The sequence below is a fragment of the Esox lucius genome, chromosome 10 (genome assembly GCF_011004845.1).
Source record: "Esox lucius isolate fEsoLuc1 chromosome 10, fEsoLuc1.pri, whole genome shotgun sequence".
Taxonomy (NCBI): Eukaryota; Metazoa; Chordata; class Actinopteri; order Esociformes; family Esocidae; genus Esox; species Esox lucius.
The window spans coordinates 30,902,329-30,920,508 of record NC_047578.1 but is presented as its reverse complement, the minus strand read 5'-3'; the positions used below and the strand labels follow the sequence as shown (position 1 = coordinate 30,920,508).

The window sequence follows — 18,180 nt, the reverse complement described above, 5'->3', positions numbered from 1 at the left end:
CCAAACAGCTGGTGCAATTATATACCTAACCACGTGGAGAGCATGATCGTGGACCCGGTGATGGTGGAGGTGGTGGGATTAGCCATCAAATTAATGGAGAACAAGATCCCCAATTCCTTCGCTGTGGCCGAGTTGCTGCATTGCCCGCTTAAGCAAGTGCAGGAATACCAGGCGTTTTGGGCCATGTACTCCTCTGACAAGAGCATTCGAAACATCGTAAACAAGAAGCGTGTCAGTGTGATACAGGAGCAGATGCGAATGGACTGGGTGAAATTGGCAGATTCCGCTTCCTTGTATGTGCGAAAGAGATACGGGGACAACCCCTCAATGGTCTCTGAGTGTGAACAGTTGTTCAAACAGAATACCCTGGACAATGTAGTCAAAGTTCAGAAGTTGTGGCACGCGTTAGTAAAACATGACACGAACAAGATCAAGGAAAGGGCATTGGTCCAGATGTATACCAAAGCTAAGGTGCTCTTTTCAAAACTCCGTGTTTATAACAACAACCTGAAGACAGCGCTCAAGGGCGGAGAAGGAGAGCTCTGTAATCCGGAGAGTAGATCGAGAGTAGATGCTCTAGACACCGATGTGGCTTGTACAGATATGGTTGAGAACAAGGAGCATAGCAAAGATAAGTCTATGTCCGATGGGGCAAGTGACAGACTGTACTCTATCGTGACACCAGCATCCATTCCAGTTTCAAATTGGATCAAGAACATGTGGACTCTGCTGATGAGTGAACCCTGGTTGACCGGAGCCAATGTAAGGAGAAATGCGGTTTGCACTATACTGGGATTGGATAACACTCTGCTGGACGAACGAAATGGTGAAATCCTTCGCGCGTGGGTCATTAACAACCGATACGTTGTTACTACACTCGAGAGCTACGAGTTCAAGGATAGACTCAGCAAAGCGCTAGTTGCTTGCCTGCACTCTATTGACACCAACAACTGGAGACACAAAGTACTGGACTCATTCCAGGGTACCCGGGATCGAGAGAGGGAGCACTCTGACAAACCGGTGGCTAAACTGTACAACACGATGAAGCGTGCTAAAAGCGATGGGTACGGTCAAAGAGTTGACAAACGTGCTGAGAAACAAGCATCGGTTCGGTTCCCCAAAGCCACGAAGCAAACCCGGTCGGACTCCAAGTCAAACAGATCGTCACCCCGTAAGTCACCCGGGTCCAGGAGTACCAATACTCCACGCGATGTACAAGCCCATATGCCGCACCACAGGTACAGTCACCAGGAAAACAATATGTTCCTAAGTGAGGCTGAGGAAGTAACCAGTCAAGTGACCAGTGAAGATGAGGAAGAGTGTTTTGATGTAGACAATATCCCCGGTGAGGACTTGGTAGCTGCTATGTCCGAGGATCACGAGAGTCCCGGTGAGTACGATTTAACTGACGAGTTCATAAACGACGGACCCATTCCCATCGAAGAGTACTACAGCAGCGAACCCGAGGACGATGAAGCGTTCTGCGCCCGGGTTAGAAGCAGGGGCAAAAAGTCTATGTATAAAACGAAGAATGTACATTGTGCAAGCAAACATGGACGCGTGTCACGTTCAGAAAGCGAAGGCCACCGTAGTGATAAGGAACAGGAAATTCGGGGGTATAAGCGCACCCTGCAATCCAAGCCCAACGAGGACGTGATCAAGCCCGATGTAAAGCGCATCAAACGTACAAAGGAGAACATCCGTGGACCTGACAAGAGTGAGGAGATGCGTACCACGAGTGCTAAGGTGTGTAAGGAAACCTCACCCCTTCGCTTTGCCAAAGAGGTTAAGAGGCATGCTAAACGAAAACAGGACATGTGCAACACGGGGCGCCCAAGAGTAAAGTATGCCCGACCCACACAGACCCGTGATCAGGATTCCCCTGTATACAAAAGCAAGCTGTCGGACTCTGAATCCGATGACTACGAAGGGGAGGGGAAACACGGTCAAGCTATAAAGCGGGTAAAGGCTTCCAAGAAGAGTTCTAAATACACTCGCTCTCCCTTTATTGAGCGTGACTCTGAACATGACGAGGAACGTGACGGAGGTGTAAAGCGTGTCCGGTCTTCCAAGAAGAGTAATAAATGCTCTCCCGTTAGCGACAATTACTCTGAGCAAGATGAGATAAGACCGCGTGAAACGGCCCAAAGTTCTACTCCGGAGAATACGCTCAGATATAAAATAGAAAAGGCAGAGCTCTTCAGGTCCCCGGAGCAACAAGAATCTCTTGGGAAAGAAGAGGCAGAGCTCGTCGCGTACCTGGAGCAACAAGAGTCTCTTGAGAAAGAAAAGGCAGAGCTCATTGAGTACCTGGAGCAACAAGAGTCTCTTGAGAAAGAAAAGGCAGAGCTCATTGAGGACCTGGAGCAACAAGAGTCTCTTGAGAAAGAAAAGGCAGAGCTCATTGCGTACCTGGAGCAACAAGAGTCTCTTGAGAAAGAAGAGACAGAGCTCGTCGCGTACCTGGAGCAACAAGAGTCTCTTGAGAAACAAGATTTCGGTATCCCATCAGGTGCTCCACCTTTACTGGTCCATGCTCTGAAGTTACGTATTAAGAAAGTGACCGATACGACCAATGAGGCTGTGCAGCCTACTGCTAATCAGACCCAAGTCACACCTGATTACACGGGCGATGGAACGCAAGAGAGCGAACAGGAACAGTTAAACAGACAAGTGCACCCGAGCGACGCTTCCGAATCCGGATCTGCTTCAGATCGGTCTGACGAGGCCGAACCTGGATCTGCCGCAGAGTGGTCAGACGAAGATTCAGATACCAGATCGGACTGGAGTGATACACCGGACCAAAAACCTGATAGGTGTAGTGAACTTGAAACTGAGTATTTTGTTTCAATGTGAGATTGGTTATCATGTCGTCCCGTATGGTGAAAAAGAAGCAGCCCGCACCCGGACCCCAAAGTGCTTGTATGATACGATATTTAGAGGGTCTGGCTAACACGGTGTGTGTGTCTCAGTTAGACAAACCTTGCTCCTCTGTTGTACTGTCATCTACCTATTCAAATCCAGATTATAAAGCAAATGAACTGAAGGTTGTCCTTAATACTCTGGATAAATATGTTGTTAAAAAGTGATACGCATCGCTTAGTTTAGTTTAGCCGTGTAAGCTAGAGCAATGGTTTATAGCTATGTTACTGCTTGGTACCCATCCCTGTTTAATTTGCAGTGTAACCTAGAGCAATGGTATATACCTATGTTACTGCTTGGTACCCATCCCTGTATGAGCTAATAAAATGACGTTAAACACCGGTGCATGTGTAACAATGGCTTTGATTGTCTCCGTTTCTTGTTTCTATAATGCATCACGTACTGATCATTCCTGTCATATGATAATGAGGCAAAACAATGGTACACATATCATTTGTTTATTACTTGAAAAATGGGACACACATTACGTTACACAAGTTGTGCAGAGCTTTATTGTCACATACGATTCAAGTGGAGCTGCTTTTCCTGTGGTACATGAGCATGTACGCAACCCTGTCGTATAAGTTAGATCCTGCTTCATAGGTATTCTGGACATCCGCCCAGGAGCACAGCCTCACGTGAGCATCGTCTGCAAGATACCACCCTTGAATTCCACAACGCAGATAAGCTGTGTAATGTCCAGAATAGTGAGTACCACAGTGGGCTACAACTGCGTACAGCTCGTATATAGCGCTTACGCTGGCTTCGGGTCCTTTCATGATGTATTTCAGATCCACAGTCTCCGGGAACGCGAATCGCGTTCCCATCTTTACAATGTGAGCGGTATCTCTACCTGTGTTTTTAACCCGTCCAAGCTTCATGCACACAACCGGGGGTAATGACACCACTTTGCTCGTGATTTCGAGCTGGGTTTTCCTGTGGCAGTTTGTGCAATGCCAGTCACATGCTGTCCGCGTGTTGTCAGCGTACTGCTTCATGTATTCTTGCAGCTCGTTTGGGAGAGCCCCATCGATCAACAGGGGGATTGAATTTGCGTTTTTCAGTACAGCCCGGACTTTGTTACAACTAAGACAGCGCATATGTTCCTCGCACTCTATGTCCCACAGTTTTCCGATGCCTTTTCCGGTCCTGTGTCCGTCCGCTAGAGCGTTGATGATGCACGTGAACACTAGGTCAGAGTCCTCCTGAATTTTGAAAGACATTCCACTATACACGCTCATAGAGTCTATGAGAAAGCCCGGGTCGCACGGTAACCGGTCGTTCTCTTCCATCTCGCGGATGAGAGCCTTGAGATTCATGGCCACTGTATTATGAGCCTGGTATTCCTGCTCGTCCACGCACAGAATGAGATCCCGTAGCTCGCGTGTCTCGTATAAGCACTGGACAATGCTGTTTATGCTGCAATGGGTCCCGTAATTGATCAAGCCGCGCATGGTTGAAGGTGGACAGAGAGGTCCTGAGCAGTGTGGCAAGCTGGCTAGGTAGACCCACGAGTACGAGTGTGTGAAGTCAAGGACTAGTTTTGTGTATCAGTAGGTGTACAACGGGATTGGGTGTCAAACTGCATATCACAATGATTGCATTTAGTAGTCTGTCACGTTGTACACTGACACCTTCTTGAACAGCTCTCTGAGAGATCGCACCGATCCTTGCGGACTCAGTAGAACCATGAGGATCGTGATCCTGTAATATTCAAGAGTGAACTCAGGCACAGGTCCATACCTCTTTAACTTTGTGAACATTATGACAGGGGCCCAGTTGGACTCGGTATGTGAAATGGCATCGTGTGTGAAACAGTTCCTGTTTTCCTCGTGTAACGTCGACCGGTCCAGTTGATCTACCCCTGGAACCCCAGCTAGTGCTGAGTTGTTGAGATTCACCTTGGTTAACCCCTGTGTGCAATCCAGTGCCACGGTTTCGAGCTTCGATGATCCGAATACCCTGACTCTCATCCTAAGCACTATGTTCCTAACCATTGGATTCACCTTGGTGTCACCCACACTCTCTGCTGTCTGGTTGCCTCTGAAAGGCTTCGGGTTTCCGTACACCAGCAGTGTGGAGCTGCTTATATTACGCTCTTCTTCCTCTTCACCCACGCACGTAAGCCAGTTGGTTATATTGCACGTATAATCCCTAAACGTGAAATAGTTACCGTCTAGGGTAAACAGGAGTGGCGTAGTCCTTTCGCTGGCAGCGAAAGTTTCCAACCACTCGATCGATGTGGTCAGCACACGCGCGAGAGGTGTACCGATGCTCAGATTGCAAAGCACTTTGTAAAGTCCCGAGTAGGGTAAGTGCTTTTCCACCATAGTGGTACAGAGACTGACCAAGCTCCTACATTGTTCCCCGAACATGGAGGGTTGTGGTTTGTTGAAGTTCCTGCTGAGATAAGGCACAATGTCGATCATCACAGCTCCTTTACCGATCAGGAGATCCTGCCATTCTGTCATGTACACGGGTAACAGCTTTATGTCTAACACGGCCTTAAGTGTCAGAAAGATTTGCATCAGGAACACGTAAACAGAATTAGGCGAATCTGAAATGTTCCAGCGTGACACTTGCTTGCATTCTTCGAACAACTGCGCGTACTGGAACATGAGCGTATCGTTGCGCTTAGAGCACTTACACAATCCGTGCCGGGGACCAGCGAATATGAGAGGGTACATTCGAGTCATGCTTTGTGACAGGAGGATCACGTTTTCTTTGAAACGTGCTATCTCCCTCTCGTTGTGACTCTTGAGAATTATGATGTTTGTAGATATCTCCCCATCCATCTTCTTGCCTCGCACAGTCACCGTACCACACGGCTCGTCCACGGGTCCCCGGTCTGGCTCTGTGCTCGATTCGACACTAGCAGCGATATCGTTCCCTTGTGTGTCATCGTGGATTAGGCTGCCCACTCCAGATTCGACACTCGCAGCGATATCGTTCCCTTGTGCGTCATCTCCGATTAGGCTGCCCACTCCGGATGCTAGCTGCGTATGGCTGGTGTGTTGAACCATATTCAAAATATCGCTTAACGAACACATGTCTGAACCATGACCCTCGATTATCCCTCTACGTATATCGTTGCATGTCAACGCAGGGAGCGGGTTTTTGTCCAAAGCCAACTCATGCGCATCGTACAGGCACGCATCTATAGTCTCAGAAATGTGGCTGAACGTACTTTCCATGCCATCAGGTTCGTTGAGTATAAGGGACGGAAGCTCCTCTTCCCGTTCGATTCTCTGTGTCACATCGTAGACCACGGCTCCAGGAGTAACCTCACATTGTTGACCTCGGACCACGATAGTCTCATTGTCGTCCGGATTTTCTACTTGTAACCCCGGGGCCTTTTTTGCGTGTATCACCTCAGCCGGGTTGTGTAGGTCACTAGCCTTGCGTTTGTTACACATGCTTGTATACTCGCTCTCATATACACCTGTGAGCATTGCAACCTTTTGCGCGTACCACTCGTAAGGCTGGATGAAATCAGGTGCCAATCTCAGGGTGTCTATGCCATAGTGAACTTTTGGTTCGGAACGGAACACTGTAACCGGTAATCCTTTCTGGTCTCTTTCATTCACTAGTGTAATGAGTTCCACTGGGACACAATCGTGCCCCACTATTATATCGGTCGGTCTATACTCCCCGAGATGAATGGATGAGGGAATCCGTTCCGAGGGTGACCGTGCCTCGCTTATATCCTTACTCAATAACTGGTACCGAGTGAGGCTCAGCAGTTTGGAAGGAGACCACCTCTCTTGAGGGAACAGTGTAATGCACAGCGCTCCCAATGAGATAAACTGCTTGTCCGCAATGTTTGCACCCATTCTATCAAGATTCGCCTGTATCCTATGGACAGTAGGCCTGCTGTCTTTGTATTTCGCGTGAAGGACTCGGGCGTTGATAGCTTTCATGTATTCGAGCTCGAACGAGTCCGTGTTCTCCGGGCTGTAAACACCAAGCAGATTGGATAGACTCTCAGCATATGTTTTCCTACAGTAACCTAGCTTGCCCTTCTTGAACGGGAACAACGGGAAGCCGCTGTGTAACTCCCACATCACGCAGAACCAGCTGAATATGTCACTCCCGGTAGATGAGGTCCAACACCATAGTACCTCAGGGGCCATGTTAGTATGGTTACCCCGCGGTTGGTCTGGCGTAGTGAAGTTGCAAGCGGTACCGAAATCGCTGATCTTGAAAGTGAAAGGTACAGGCTTTCTATTAGGCTGGTGGCAGACCAACACGTTCCTGAAGGTGAAGTCCCTGTGCTGGATGGCCTTGGATCTCAGGTGTTCCAACCCTCGCAAGGTGTCTAGTTCAACCATGGGTACGATCCTTCTTTCGTCTATACGCCACATGAACTCCTGCAGCGAGACAAGGGCTCGTTCCATTACGTGTACGGCTCTACCTCCTAACTGGTAGTTGGGGATCTCGCACCAGAAGCCTCCGAATGTGCGCAGGATGTTTGGGTGTTTTATTGAAACCCCGATCAGCACCTCTTCTACCTGGGATGCGATGTGCGCATAGCGATTGAACTCCCTGTCTATGAAAGGAAGGCTCCAGTTCACCATTTCTGGAAACAGGTTGGTTTTTACTACTTGGTGCTTGTTGATCGGAACAGCGACCCCAAATCCTCCTCGACCCAGGACTTTCCCGGGGGTGGTTACAAGCTTTTCTATATCAATGTCACATGTAGGATCGGTAGGTATGGATATCCCCGCGTAGAGGCTCCACGGATTTGTGTCCGAGGATACGGTACACTCTAGGGGCTCGTATCGTCGACCAAAGCTGTCTACGGCCACGAGGGGCATCCTGGGTTCAGTTGTACTGTAGCTCGAGGGTAGAAACCCGTCTATCACCGGATACGCTTGCTGAGATGTGGCGACCTCGAGTTGCTGAACTGGGCACGTTTCGAACTTCGGGAATAGGGAAGTGTGGGTGTTCTTGACTATGTTATGCGCGTCCCTTATCAACGTGTACAGCTCCTGAGTGTACGGGGCTATCGCATTACATTTCACCACCAGGAACAGTATGATCGAGTCAGATGTACAGTTCCTGATTGTCGGTACGCTCTTTCGTTTTGTGTGTACCACTATATGATCTTTCCCCTCGACCACAGGGTCCTCGTCGATACCCATCACTACTACTTTATTTAGGTTATGCAGTCCGATAAACCTATTAAGTACCTGTACGGTATCTTCGGTGTGTGTGAAGGTGAAATTGCCACCGGGTCCCCCGAGCCACTCGAGCACACCTTGCACATCGTTGTAACACAAGGTCTTAACGTGATAGAGACTGTAACGCTCTACCATCGCTAACAACCTTTCTACATTGCATCTGTTTAGATCCCTGACCGGAGCCATTATCACCCGAATCCTACGGACCACGCGCCTATCTGTAGCACCTGTAGGGTAGTAGTAAATAGAAGATGAACGGCTCGATACGTAGACGGATCGTGTTCTCCAACCACGCTTCCGTATCGCTGTTCGAATGCCTGATAGTGGCAGGTGCCCCTGCTACGGGATTGTTGCAAGAGACTGGGTTCAAAGAAGCGGGCACGCTTCAGATGACCCTGCAGCTATTGCGGGATATGTGGCAGAGGGCGGACACGTTGTACATACCAAGAGCGGATCTAGAGTCTCTCCACAACATGGAATACAGTACTACTGTGTCTCAGGACAGGCCTATTCCCGATCAGATAGCATTGGAGACCCGTAAACTCTCAAGATACTACATATACCTGTTGTTTCGTTACTGCATGAGTTCAGCGGCACCTATGACCTACAATCAGCAGGGTTTCACTGGTAAACGCGATGGCCACATGTCTCCATGGGAACCCAAGAAAACCGTGGCTCCCTTAGTGGATGTACCCGGGAGCTGGCTCGATAGTAAAGTGTGTACGAACTACCCTTCGGCCCCACCTATCCCAGAGGGCAACTTCATGAGTGTGTTCCCCAATTACCATCATCATCAGCAGCAGCCGCAGCAACAGCCACCTCAATCTCTAGAGAGTCATCGGTATCCACCTACGCAACAGCAGTATCAACAGTCTCCTAAATCTTTAGAGAATCATCGGTATCCAGCACAGCGGCCACCTCATCAAATCGGCGAGTATCAACGAGAGATGAACTACACCAAGCTCCATGATCAGCCGCTCCCGTTGCACCGAAACAACAAGCAGTTATACACAGACCCAAATGAGCAACAATTAAATGAACCGTCACGCAACAAACCTTTCAAGGGTCCGGACCATAAAGCAAAGAAAAAAAGTGTGTTCAGCACAGGATGTTACGATTCAAACGTTGACAGTGAGGATGAGTATTAGGTGTGTATTGGAAAAACATGTAAACACAGTATCAGTGTATATCAATCGCATATGGAACGTTACATATCTTTTGGCACACGATGCCCCTGTAGACTTTACACTGTGTAACAGCATACCATGTACGCAGAGCTGGGTTAACGACGGTCGGATAATAGTGACCTGGGCAGGATCGCTGCTTTATGATCACTAATAGTCGGCCTCAGCAGGGCAATCAGGCTAAGCACTGCAGAGAGCAATAGTAACAATGACAGCAGCAGCAGCAGCACCATCCGGAGGTCCAGGGATGGTGTACAGTGTGAACCACCTTGCTTCTGTACCAGGGCAGCCGCACCGTGGTCCGGGTGAGAGCATTAAGGTAGCGGGACTGCGCTCTGGGTACCCCACGGAACGCATAGAGGCACACGAAGAGATCTCGCTTGCAATCCAGCGCAGTAGAGAGAAGGAGTGTAATGTGTGCTTGGAGGTGGTATTCGACAAAGACATTCCAAAGGAGCGTAGATTCGGAATTCTGCCCAAATGCAGCCACTGTTATTGTCTCGGGTGCATCCGCATGTGGAGAGCGTCCCGCTATAACAAAACCGCTAAATTGTGCCCTGTGTGTCGAACCAGATCACCCTTTTTCGTACCGAGTGATTACTGGGTCGAAGATATACATGAAAAGCGGAAACTTATCAAGAAATACATGGGTGGTATGGCGCGTATACCATGTCGACACTTTGCTGAAGGTCAGGGAACATGCTACTTTGGAGTTAGGTGCTTCTACAAACACGAACCTAGGCACGCGTATCCACCTGAATATAGGCCTACATGGGAAAGTGCCCACCCTGGAATACACGAACCGTGGCAGGGAAGTCTACTCGGAGCTACGCATACGTGGGGAAGTGAGCACCCCGGAATGTACGAACCTTGGCAGAGATATCAACCCGGAGCTACGCATACGTGGGGAAGTGAGCACCCCGGAATGTACGAACCTCGGCATGTGTCTCCCTACGGATCTAGCACTACGTGGGCAAGTGTGTACTCTGGAATGCTGCTTGAGTTACTCAGTGATGAACGTTGACATGTTCACAGGGACACAGGACCAGGTCTAATGCTAAGTCATGGAATGTTATTCTATGATATGTTGTATATGCAATAGGTTATGTGATAAAAACATTTGATGATTTGTATGCGATTTGGTGTACCTGCAATTCTGTATTATCATGTGGAAACAGATTTGTCAAAAAATAAAAGACAACTGACCATTCACATATCGATGTACAAAAGCGTTTTTTATTTCTTACATCACAAGGCACCATTCACAGGTACGTAGGCGTGGTACTCGGTTACTGTAGTTCTTTTCCTGAAGTAGTAGCTCCGGAGCGCGGGTGGAAGCCTCAGCTTAACTCTTTCCACTCTGGTTGTGAGCATCCTGGTACCGGGACACCCACGTTCCCCATTATACCTCATTAGGTGAATTAATCTGTTAAAAGACCCCGGCTTCCCGCTCAGATTGTGCGATCTCATGGGGCTGCCCAGCCTTTACGGATACACTGTCCTCTGTATCCTCGTCCTCTGTATCCTGGTCCTCTGTATCCTCGTACTCGGTGAGAATCGGGTCTGTGTCACCAGCTGAATGGGGGAAGAGTATTTTCTTTGAGCTCACGTGATCACACACCGAGAGTCTCTTGATGGTCCGCGTTAAACGGTCGAGGTTTGAGGTTCTTTTTTTCCGTGGAGTAGGTGGTATCCACTCTCGCTTATCTAACCAACGTTTCTTCACCAACACCTTATGTAGAGTATCACACAGGTCCTGATGTTGCCCAGCGAAAGGTCCTCCGAACTCAGCCCTCATCTGTTTGTGTGGTATGGCTAGAAACCTTTCGAAGCTGAAATACTTGAATCTGTCACTCAAGTGAGACTTGCCCCATTTCTTCAGATAAGAGTGTACAGCCATGACCTGCTGAGTTAGGTGATGTTCATGAACCTAGGTCGATGTATATATAAAATGGTAAATACAAATAGCTCTGGGATCGCTACACGTATCCACTTTTGGCTCTTACCCTGGTTTGCTACACAAGTGATGATCAAGTTTACCAGGCAACACATTCCGTTATAAGGGCACATTTATGGGAGCTGTGTGTCCAACCACGGGCGAGTCGGCCGGCCGGCTATATGTCTATGGGTCCTTACAACTGACTCTAGTGCTGTGGGAGAGCCCAGCCTCGGTCGGACAAGCTGATCCTATGCCATGGTATGTAGCAGACTGTGTGTATAAACACACTCACATACGGAATGTAAGCGCATCTCTACCAAGCTCAGAGAGCAGGGTGCACAGGCAACATGGAACTCACTCGGAGATTCAAAATGGTCATCTACCTAATGAGAAACAATACGATCTTTGTTAAGCTGGTGGCAGCTATAAAAGATCATACGAATCTGCCACTCGATGGCCGAGTAATAGAGACAATTACCCGGATGCTTAAGAAGCGAGGATCGGACACGTGTCTGGAACACCCTGAGACTTTGATCGGTGAAATGTGCCGCTATCTGTCCGAGTATGTCGTGTGGTCTATCTTGATGGTTATACTCGAAAAGCACCATCCTGAATTCAAAGTGACCGATCTCGAAACGCACTGTCTCGAGGAGCTTGCGAGTCGTGATATGCGCTGGAATCACCAGATGACACTGGGCTTTGACCAGGCAATGTGGAACCTGAGTAGAGCTGAGTTGAAACGTGTGAAACTTTTGCTGTCATGGGAGATCGTGAGGGGTTATGGTTATATTCCCTACGGACAGATTGAGGAGGTAAACGCATGGGACCTATCCCGTAACATTGTGTCTAAGTACCTTCATCACACAGTGTTTGTTACGAGTCTGATCTTCACGCAAATCGAAAGAATGGACCTTGTGGAGGAACTGATTTTGTTGACATTAAGAGTTGGTAACCCTACAGCGGTTCTGGGTGTCTACTGATCCGGGATTGAACTACGACAGCGAAGGGCAATGGCATTGAGCTGCATTTGCTTTTACTGTAATTATAATAAATGTGAACCGTGTGTGATCTGAACAATAAAAAAAACAGATGAAATCCCTGTGTACTAACAGTGTGTGGCGAGTGTTCATTCTCATAGTGGATGTAAAGAGGAAACAGAGTCAGTCTCTGTGATACAAAACCCCATTCCCTAAGAAAATAACCTTTCTCTAGGACATGATTTCTGGTTTCAAGTAGACTAGACAGTCAGTACATTTCACGAACGGAGCAGACTCTAAACTCTTAGCAATGGTGCACTATAGTAATTATTGGTGGATTGCCAACGAGAATGATTGGTTCACGGTCACCTTGATAGCGGTTCCAGTGATGGCTGTTTTTGGGCTGGGCCTGATCACCCACAGGATTTATAGCACACGGTCAAGGCCCCCTATTCACAAACCATGCTCACGTGTCTATTCTCCTCTGTACGAACCTGTGTATGCTCCCACAACATGTGCCTTGGACGAAACGCTGTATCACGTGAATGACCATTTCATCCAGGCTACAGACTCTTCGGTGACCGGCGGTGTGGACACGGGTAACCGTAGTTGATGTTTGTATGTATAAAAAGCAATGGATGTCACAGTTTTGTTTGGGTACTCACACTCAGTCTCTCAACAGAACCCATCAGTTCGGTGGACAGAAGTTGTGTGCCCCTCCTGTAATCCGGAACCTGGAAAGGTTCGTTCGCTCAAACACCAGAGAAGCGGGTGCGAGCTTCGTCATTGCACTTCCTGAGTATGGCCAATAAAGAAAACTATGAGTCACGCAAACCGTGTGGATGTTTATTAGCAAATTCAATCATACCATTATCAGAGGCAGTGTGGTGTAGCCTCTCGTTATCACACTTAGCACATAGATGTAGTACAAGCTGGAAATAAATGCGATCCCGGCTAATATTATAATCAGTGCCATGTCCCATAGGAACAGCCCATCATCAGCGATTTGTGTGATCGGGTCCCAGGTTGTGGCGGTATTAGGCACCGTGGAAATTATTCCAGTCATGACCGGTCCTCTGCTTCTCAATCCACCTCAGTCTTTCGTGTCTTGTAGGCTTCAAAACCTGACATGTCAGAGAGCACAAGTTATGTAAAGCTTGTTTAGGTCCATGTGACCGAGATTAACATCATGTACGCTGTAAGAGCCACTACAATGGCATACGTACTTACTTCTCAGCGTACAAAGGCAGAGGTAATTTATTTTGCTTGTGGGATAGTTCCTAAGAGACAAAAGTGTATTGTAGTTCACTGATGAAAACCCTTCTAGATTACCCACAGCTGAACCGTAGCAAAAGTTTCACACAGAGATAGAATTATTCAGAGGAGTGGACCTGCTCTTGGTCCAGCCACATTGCGAAAGTCCAACCTGTGACAAAGTAATATTTAGCAGAGATATCCGCGGTCGGCCGTTCCAACAGTTCAGAGGAGTGGACCTGCTCTTGGTCCAGCCACATTGCGAAAGTCCAACCTGTGACAAAGTAATATTTAGCAGAGATATCCGCGGTCGGCCGTTCCAACAGTTCAGAGGAGTGGACCTGCTCTTGCCCCAGCAGCACTGGGAACGGCCGACCGGGAAGAAAATGAGAAGTCAGCAGAGATATCCGCGGTCGGCCGTTCCAACAGTTCAGAGGAGTGGACCTGCTCTTGCCCCAGCAGCACTGGGAACGGCCGACCGGGAAGAAAATGAGAAGTCAGCAGAGATATCCGCGGTCGGCCGTTCCAACAGTTCAGAGGAGTGGACCTGCTCTTGCCCCAGCAGCACTGGGAACGGCCGACCGGGAAGAAAATGAGAAGTCAGCAGAGATATCCGCGGTCGGCCGTTCCAACAGTTCAGAGGAGTGGACCTGCTCTTGCCCCAGCAGCACTGGGAACGGCCGACCGGGAAGAAAATGAGAAGTCAGCAGAGATATCCGCGGTCGGCCGTTCCAACAGTTCAGAGGAGTGGACCTGCTCTTGCCCCAGCAGCACTGGGAACGGCCGACCGGGAAGAAAATGAGAAGTCAGCAGAGATATCCGCGGTCGGCCGTTCCAACAGTTCAGAGGAGTGGACCTGCTCTTGCCCCAGCAGCACTGGGAACGGCCGACCGGGAAGAAAATGAGAAGTCAGCAGAGATATCCGCGGTCGGGCGTTTGGAGTCTCCACTGCGTGTATAGAAGCCTCGCTGATCCGGGCTAAATGGCATCCTCTGGGTTTCTACTCTGAGCAACAAGGGCTGAAACTCCTTCTCTGTGCGGAGCCTTAGCCTAATGGATACCATAACAATAGCTGTGAGATGGTGCTGTGTCCCACAGGCACACATCAACTTTGTGACCGATGGAATCACAAAGTGGTATATGAGCAGATGGATATACAAACATTCTAAAACCAAAAATCTGACAATCATTTGTGTCCAAGTAGAATTTAAAAGAGTCTCTGCTTATATTAAACAGCTCCTAAGTGTGATGAAAGCTCTATGGGTGGAACCGGGACGTGGCTCAATGGACTGGGAAGCATTGGATACACTGCTGGATGACACACCTCTAGTGCCTGTCAGCACCAACAAATACAGTGTCACGCACACCACCATGAGACCAGGGGACAGCTTTTATTACCATGTGTGTAACACGGTGGAATTAGTAAAAGGGCGCGCGTGGATACTCAGGAGGGAACTGACCATCGCGGACAAGATGACCATACTTAAGCTGCACAGCAAACATGTAAGTTTGTATGAGATGTAAGTTTGTAAGACATGCTGTATATACCAAGCGTGTTTATATTACTTCTGTATTTTCTACCCTGCAGGAACCTCACAGTGTTACGCTGTTAGTGCCCGGGACCGCAACAAGGATGATACATGTGCGATGCACCGAGCCCCAGCGAATATACGAGCTGTTCAAGAAGTATGGCCTGACATGCTCCAATGTCTGGGATTCCAGAACCTCCCTGTCTGCCACGGCTCCTTGTACAGCACTGTGTGACCACAACATGACCACAGTTAATGTGAACAGGATCGCGGAGAATGATGCCTTGGGCCAGGAACCTGAGGTGTCCAATTTCTACCACAACATGAAATGCATCCGAATACAAGCAAAGCGAGACGCGCTGAAACACAGACCCTACAGCACACATCACCGCAGCGTGGTAGATGCAGCACAACTGCCATCAGCCAGTGTTGACGGAACCTGCTCGAATGAGACTCAGCCCGACTGCATATCAGTTGCCCTGTACTACTACGATCGAATGGCCAAACTGGGAGATGTCATCAAGTCCGACGGTCGGTTCGTACCGTCTGTCCAGTATTCAAATCCAGAGGAGTGGTCTGGGGATAGATATGTGTTAGAACTGGAACCAGACAACAACGTGATCATTACGGGTAAGAACACAACAATCTATATCCATTTGGTGTAACAGTAACTCTTATTGCCAGAGATGTACACTAAAAGTCCACAAATGAATTCTCATGTTTCTTATCCTAAAGGCACGGTGCTCCCGGACGGCTCGAATGCTGAGACAACGCATGTGGAACCTTACACATGCCCCTACTGTCTCGAAGACGCAAATGCGTACCTTGAATGCGGACACCTGTGTTGTGTGTCCTGTACAAGAAGAGCTAAGAAGAAGAATTCTCTGGCCTGTGGTGTTTGCAAGAAAGAAACCACCTCTTACAGACCCCTTGAAATACCACAGAACTTCGAGTCTACGTGCTTCGCATGCTGCAAAGGGAAAGAGTGGGTCACAGAATGTGGCCATTTAATATGTGTCGAATGCTACATTGGACGATGTCCTGTTTGTAGTAACCCGGTCACTACGCTTAAGAGGGTGTTTATGTCATATTAACAATGAGTCAAGGAGCCAGGTCTGAAATACATGCTTTATTGTATCTGAAATAAATGCTTTTCTGTATCTGAAATAAATGCTTTTTTGTATCTGAAATAAATGCTTTATTGTACTTGGTAGCCTATGGGGCTTTCGGCCGGATTTCACTAGTGGGACATTTTGGGTCCTAGATTCATTTCTGTAACAGATACAACCTATTATGATGTATCCTTTTAATAGCAACCCCTCTGGCTACAATAAAAACACATAAAAACAGACTTCTGGGTCACTATTTATAAAACTCATCTGTTTGACAGGCAAAAAAATTGTTTTCGGAAAACATTTCTGCCATTCAGCATCAAGATTTTTTTTTTGGAAGCATTATGAGATTTTTTGTCAATGGTATTTCCTCATACTTTCATGCCTTTACTATCAAATTACACTGTAATTGGGTTGAAAATAATGAAAAATAATATAATAGAAGGTAAAAAATATAGGCACCCCCAAAAAATGTGGTTCTTCTACCTAGAAATAAAACATTATGAAATAAATAAGATTGAATGTAAAATCCCATGTAATAGGTGTAATGACTCAAAACGGCCAGCAGATGGCAGCACTAGATCGCTAGTTACGTTTGGACTTATATATTTTATAAACTCAGAAAAATTACCAACTTCTTCCCAAAAACTCAAGAACATCCCCATACTATTTTGACTAAATATTAATTTTTATATCTTATATATAATACAAACGATGTATTATGGTTAAAAACATCATATATAGTGATGTACACGCTTGTAATATTTATACTGATGTACAAATGAGCCTTTCTAAGATGAATAGGCAATGTCGTTGCCTGGTGAAAAGTTCTCATAGCAACCCAAACTATACAACTATACAACCCATATTATACACGGAAAACCCCAATTATACACGGAACGCTTCAGGAAAGTGGCTACAAATAATATACCATTGGAATCGGACGATTATGGAGAATCTATTTTTCGAAATATTTACGCAAATTAGCACTGTCCGCGGGATCGCGGACGTCGACCATGAATGGCCGTTGTGTATATCTAAGATTTGCACCGAGATCATTTACAAGTTCACCTTTCAAAAAGGTGTTTCTTACACAGATCCTATGTGTAGAAACCCGGTTCAGTGTACGTTTATTTGTGGAAAATAAAATAGAGACATCACCATGTTGTACACAATGTTGTATATATGAGCATAGTCCACTTTTTTGTTTACAAATCCCCATGTAATACAATCTGTTCTGTGTTAATGGTATCTATTAGATGTGTGGGGTTGGAGGAACTGGGACCTTGACATACACCATCTAATCTATGCACAAAAGCCCCGGTGTGTGGGCGATACTGCGCTGCAAATGGTAGCTTTGCAAGGTTGTATGTGTACGAATTATCTAGTCGAACTGAAAGCAAGTAGTACAATCTCACATTCTCAGTTTTGTATACTATGATAGTATACACACATGCACTCTTATGATCATTCCCGTATAACTCGTGTTCCCCACCTGGAGTCCAACATATAAAAAGAGCACATTTGAGTCTTTCGGAGATCCGTTTCAGCTGTGAGCAATGACAGAAGCTTTGTGTAATTTCACTGCATGCCTCATATTCATCTTCTTTAACTTGTAATACACCCAGTAGAGTGTGGATAGGGTACAGATATCCTAAATTGATGATCTTCACATCCCCGTGTCCAACCAGGCTTGTTGCTATGTACTCTGGGATCGGTGTCCTCACGATGGTTTCCTTGGCACAGAGTTCAATGTCAAACGTGTGAACACCATTGTGGACACTGACACCTTTCTGGACCGACGAAACCCATGTGTCTGGTTGCGTTATCATGCAGCAATCTCCCAGATGTTTAACACCATGGTTCGATTTTGGCTTTAATTGGAATCCAGGATTCTCTCCTTCTATATCAGAGTAAACACGGTATCCGGGGTTTGTGCTGTGAGCCCCTTTACGCTTGCATTCTTGTTTCTTAAGTGTTGGGTGGTGGTCCGCTGCACTGTCTATGCTGACATTCGGCTCTTTTTTCCGTTTTACGCTGGTTCTCTTAGGTCTTTGTCGTGAATGGGTATAACCACTCA

At 47.3% G+C, this 18,180-nt stretch overlaps 2 protein-coding genes across 2 annotated transcripts; one reads left to right on the top strand and one right to left on the bottom strand.

The window, feature by feature from the left end:
• Window positions 1-3,449: 3,449 nt before the first annotated feature.
• On the bottom strand, window positions 3,450-4,376 carry LOC114838120 (ubl carboxyl-terminal hydrolase 18-like). The gene has a single exon (XM_029118907.2). It carries the CDS (start codon window positions 4,374-4,376, stop codon window positions 3,450-3,452), a length of 927 nt encoding a protein of 308 aa, XP_028974740.1.
• Window positions 4,377-13,892: 9,516 nt separating this feature from the next.
• On the top strand, window positions 13,893-16,191 carry LOC114838119. The gene is made up of 3 exons (XM_029118906.2): window positions 13,893-14,962; window positions 15,048-15,618; window positions 15,724-16,191. Exons 1-3 carry the CDS (start codon window positions 14,513-14,515, stop codon window positions 16,080-16,082), a joined length of 1,380 nt encoding a protein of 459 aa, XP_028974739.1. The 5' UTR covers window positions 13,893-14,512; the 3' UTR covers window positions 16,083-16,191.
• The last annotated feature ends 1,989 nt before the right edge of the window (window positions 16,192-18,180 follow it).

Coding starts and splice junctions, on each gene's coding strand:
- LOC114838120 (XM_029118907.2), bottom strand. CDS start 4,376: ATGCGCGGCTTGATCAATTACGGGACCCATTGCAGCATAAACAGCATT.
- LOC114838119 (XM_029118906.2), top strand. CDS start 14,513: ATGGATACCATAACAATAGCTGTGAGATGGTGCTGTGTCCCACAGGCA. Junction 14,963..15,047: donor TTAAGCTGCACAGCAAACAT/GTAAGTTTGTAT, acceptor TCTACCCTGCAG/GAACCTCACAGTGTTACGCT. Junction 15,619..15,723: donor CAACAACGTGATCATTACGG/GTAAGAACACAA, acceptor CTTATCCTAAAG/GCACGGTGCTCCCGGACGGC.